The sequence below is a fragment of the Oncorhynchus keta genome, chromosome 34 (genome assembly GCF_023373465.1).
Source record: "Oncorhynchus keta strain PuntledgeMale-10-30-2019 chromosome 34, Oket_V2, whole genome shotgun sequence".
Classification (NCBI taxonomy): Eukaryota; Metazoa; Chordata; class Actinopteri; order Salmoniformes; family Salmonidae; genus Oncorhynchus; species Oncorhynchus keta.
Genome location: NC_068454.1, coordinates 1,606,223 through 1,608,722, shown reverse-complemented (window position 1 = coordinate 1,608,722; position 2,500 = coordinate 1,606,223). Strand labels below are relative to the sequence as shown.

Sequence of the window (2,500 nt, the reverse complement as noted above, 5' to 3'; positions counted from 1 at the left end):
TAGGTAGGGTAGCTAGGTATTGTAGCTAGGTAAATGTAGCTAGGTAAGGTAGATAGGTAAGGTAGCTAGGTATTGTAGCTAGGTAAATGTAGCTAGGAAAGGTAGCTAGGTATTGTAGCTAGGTAGGGTAGCTAGGTATTGTTGCTAGGTAAGGTAGCTAGGTAAAGGTAGCTAGGTATTGTAGCTAGGAAAGGTAGCTAGGTATTGTAGCTAGGTATTGAAGCTAGGTAAGGAAGCTAGGTATTGTAGCTAGGTAAGGAAGCTAGGTATTGTAGCTAGGTAAGGAAGCTAGGTATTGTAGCTAGGTAAGGAAGCTAGGTATTGTAGCTAGGTAAGGAAGCTAGGTATTGTAGCTAGGTAAGGAAGCTAGGTATTGTAGCTAGGTATTGTAGCTAGGTAAGGAAGCTAGGTATTGTAGCTCGGTAAGGAAGCTAGGTATTGTAGCTATATATAACTAATGTAAACGTGAAAGACGAAGAAGAGGGATAAAATGCTGACAGTAGCACAGAGTCAGATATACATTAGACATGCTAACATGTACATGCTATGTGCTAGCATGCTAACCAGCACAGTGTCAGATATACAGTAAACATGCTAACGTGTACATGCTATGTGCTAGCACGCTAAGTAGCACAGGTATGTGCTAACTCACCATTAGATCTCTCATAGATGACGTTGTTGACCACAGGCAGCTGGGCTGCTGAGTTGTTAGCTGATCTGGCTGGGCAGCTGACAGAGGCATCAAAAGACTGGTTCGAAGGGACAAATGGATCCTGTCAGAGAGAGGAATCATACTGCCACGATTAACATCATGATCATGAGATGGAGATAGAGCTTCACACCGTATTTCAAATCAGGGTCATGTGACTGTGATATGACGGCAGCGTAGCCTAGTGGTTAGAGCGTTGGACTAGTAACCGGAAGGTCATGTGAATGTGATATGACAGAAATATATATATATATGTTTTAAACTCTCCAGCAACAACATTAACAAAGCCGGTGAGTGTTCTGACCAAAATAAGAGACCAGACACTGAACAGATCTATACAGGAGAAAAATCCTAAACCGTTAAACCATTGTAAAATATACACCTTTCTTCCAGACTCAAAAGGTCTGGACAAACAACTAGTGTGTTATTGTGGTCACACGCTCACTGTCCTGTCCTGTTCACTGAGATGGGTCCTGTCCTGTTCACTGAGATGGGTCCTGTCCTGTTCACTGAAATGGGTCATGTCCTGTTCACTGAGATGGGTCCTGTCCTGTTCACTGAAATGGGTCCTGTCCTGTTCACTGAGATGGGTCCTGTCCTGTTCACTGAAATGGGTCCTGTCCTGTTCACTGAGATGGGTCCTGTCCTGTTCACTGAGATGGGTCCTGTCCTGTTCACTGAAATGGGTCATGTCCTGTTCACTGAGATGGGTCCTGTCCTGTTCACTGAAATGGGTCCTGTCCTGTTCACTGAGATGGGTCCTGTCCTGTTCACTGAGATGGGTCCTGTTCTGTTCACTGAGATGGGTCCTGTCCTGTTCACTGAGATGGGTCCTGTTCTGTTCACTGAGATGGGTCATGTCCTGTTCACTGAGATGGGTCCTGTTCTGTTCACTGAGATGGGTCATGTCCTGTTCACTGAGATGGGTCATGTCCTGTTCACTGAGATGGGTCCTGTCCTGTTCACTGAGATGGGTCCTGTCCTGTTCACTGAAATGGGTCCTGTCCTGTTCACTGAGATGGGTCCTGTCCTGTTCACTGAGATGGGTCCTGTTCTGTTCACTGAGATGGGTCCTGTCCTGTTCACTGAGATGGGTCCTGTTCTGTTCACTGAGATGGGTCCTGTCCTGTTCACTGAGATGGGTCATGTCCTGTTCACTGAGATGGGTCCTGCTCTGAGTAGGCCTAGCCTCCATGAAGACATGAAGACATCTCTATAGACCATGGACCACACTAGGCTCTGAGTAGGCCAAGCCTCCATGAAGACATCTCTATAGACCATCTAGGCTCTGAGTAGGCCTAACCTCCATGAAGACATCTCTATAGACCATGGACCACACTAGGCTCTGAGTAGGCCAAGCCTCCATGAAGACATCTCTATAGACCATCTAGGCTTTGAGTAGACCTAACCTCCATGAAGACATGAAGACATCTCTATAGACCATCTAGGCTCTGAGTAGGCCTAGCCTCCATGAAGACATCTCTATAGACCATCTAGGCTCTGAGTAGGCCTAGCCTCCATGAAGACATCTCTATAGACCATCTAGGCTCTGAGTAGGCCAAGCCTCCATGAAGACATCTATATAGACCATCTAGGCTCTGAGTAGGCCTAGCCTCCATGAAGACATCTCTATAGACCATCTAGGCTCTGAGTAGGCCTAGCCTCCATGAAGACATCTCTATAGACCATCTAGGCTCTGAGTAGGCCTAACCTCCATGAAGACATCTCTATAGACCATGGACCACACTAGGCTCTGAGTAGGCCTAGCCTCCATGAAGACATCTCTATAGA

The 2,500-nt window shown here is 46.4% G+C and overlaps 1 protein-coding gene across 5 annotated transcripts in view; it reads right to left on the bottom strand.

Moving 5' to 3' along the window:
- LOC118381802 (partitioning defective 3 homolog B-like) overlaps positions 1-2,500 on the bottom strand; it is a 414,310-nt gene that overhangs the window by 147,416 nt on the left and 264,394 nt on the right. For all 5 annotated transcript variants that reach the window (XM_052492713.1, XM_052492715.1, XM_052492714.1 and 2 more), the window contains one exon: positions 653-773. In XM_052492713.1, the coding sequence (XP_052348673.1) occupies positions 653-773 (121 nt within the window). The remainder of the gene's footprint in view (positions 1-652; positions 774-2,500) is intronic.